This window comes from Lactuca virosa, chromosome 2 (genome assembly GCF_052849685.1).
Source record: "Lactuca virosa cultivar CGN04683 chromosome 2, Lactuca_virosa_CGN04683_v6, whole genome shotgun sequence".
Lineage (NCBI taxonomy): Eukaryota > Viridiplantae > Streptophyta > Magnoliopsida > Asterales > Asteraceae > Lactuca > Lactuca virosa.
The window spans coordinates 200,666,847-200,668,391 of record NC_136427.1 but is presented as its reverse complement, the minus strand read 5'-3'; the positions used below and the strand labels follow the sequence as shown (position 1 = coordinate 200,668,391).

At 35.5% G+C, this 1,545-nt stretch overlaps 1 protein-coding gene across 1 annotated transcript; it reads right to left on the bottom strand.

The window, feature by feature from the left end:
- Window positions 1-716: 716 nt before the first annotated feature.
- On the bottom strand, window positions 717-1,325 carry LOC145158135 (secreted RxLR effector protein 161-like). The gene has a single exon (XM_079077069.1). It carries the CDS (start codon window positions 1,323-1,325, stop codon window positions 717-719), a length of 609 nt encoding a protein of 202 aa, XP_078933195.1.
- Window positions 1,326-1,545: the final 220 nt, after the last annotated feature.

The following is a 1,545-nucleotide window of genomic DNA, read 5'->3' as shown; positions in this document are numbered from 1 at the left end:
TCAGTAAGAAATCAAACTCATCATTAGTAAATGATATAGAGTTTGAGATGGCACGATCTCAAACTGAATATTAGAGGTAAATATACATGAAGATCTTAGAGGACAAGTTTTTGAAAAAGATTTGAAATTCCGAGAGCTGAAAGAACAGAGCTCAGAAGAAGATAAGTGAAGAAATCACATTACCAGTTCAGATTTGAATTCCATGGTGTACTCAAAGAGATATTATTCCAAAGTTGAGAACTCCGATATGAGAATTTCTCAAGATATCTGATGTAACTATATCAGACTAAACTTCAAATGATGAGGAAGGTTGAAAGCTCAAAACTAGAAGAAAGGGTTAGACAAAAAGACATGTAATGATCCTTTATTTTTCGAGAAGAAAGAATTCCGAGAAGAAAATTTTTTGATTCGGAATTATTTGACTTTCTAATGTTTCCATTAGAGAGTACAAACTTCTTGGAAGAATTGAGGATCAGACATCATCATTCCCATTTTGTTCAGAAACCCATTAAATTTGGTTTCGTCTTATGCCTTAGTAAAGACATCAACATTTCATCATCAGATGGAACAAAAATGAGTTCAATGTTACCTTTTAGAACATGATCTTTAATAAAATGATACCGAATACACATGTGCTTGGTCATGGAGTGCTGAATTGGATTATGAGAGATCGCAATTGCACTTTGAGAATCACAATAGATAGTAATTTGTTGAAATCAGTAACCATAGTCCAATAGCTGATATTTCATCCATAGAACTTGCGAAGTACTGCTTACAACATCAATACATTCGACTTCGGCTGTAGAGAGAGCAATACAATTTTGTTTCTTGGATGACCAACTAACCAATCTTCCACCCACAAATTGACAACCTCCAGATGTGCTATTTCTATCAAGTTGAAGTCCTCCATAGTTTGAGTCAGAATAAGCTTGAAGAAGGAAAATTTCATTTCCGAGGTACCAGATTCCGAGGTTCTTGGTTCCTCTGAGGTATTGGAAGATTTTCTTGACAGCCAAGAGATGAGACATCTTTGGAATAACCTGGAATACAACACATAGACATGTAGAGAACATGATGTCCGGACGACTTGTAGTGAGGTAGAGTAGCAATCCAATCTTTCCCCTGTACTTCTTCTGATCAATGGTAACACCTGATGGGTCCGAGAAGATCATGTGTATGAAACCTACTGGAACCTTTTCATAGGCATAGGTGTCTATAGAATATTTCTTCAGAAGTTCAGAAATGTATTTCTCTTGATGAATGATGATTCCTTTAATTGTCTGTTTAACTTGCAGTCTGTGGAAGAAGCTTAATTTACGATTCATTCTCATTTGGAATCAACTAAGCATTAGTTTTTAAAAATCAACAACAATCGTTAAATCATTTAATCCAAAGATGATGTCGTCGACATATATTTGAACTAACATGAGATGTTTCCCGCTGTTTCATCAGAATAAGGTAGGATCAAGAATTCATCTTTAAAAACCAGAATGCTTCAGAAAATCAGTAAGAGTCTCGTACCAGGCGCGTGGAGCTTGCTTGAGG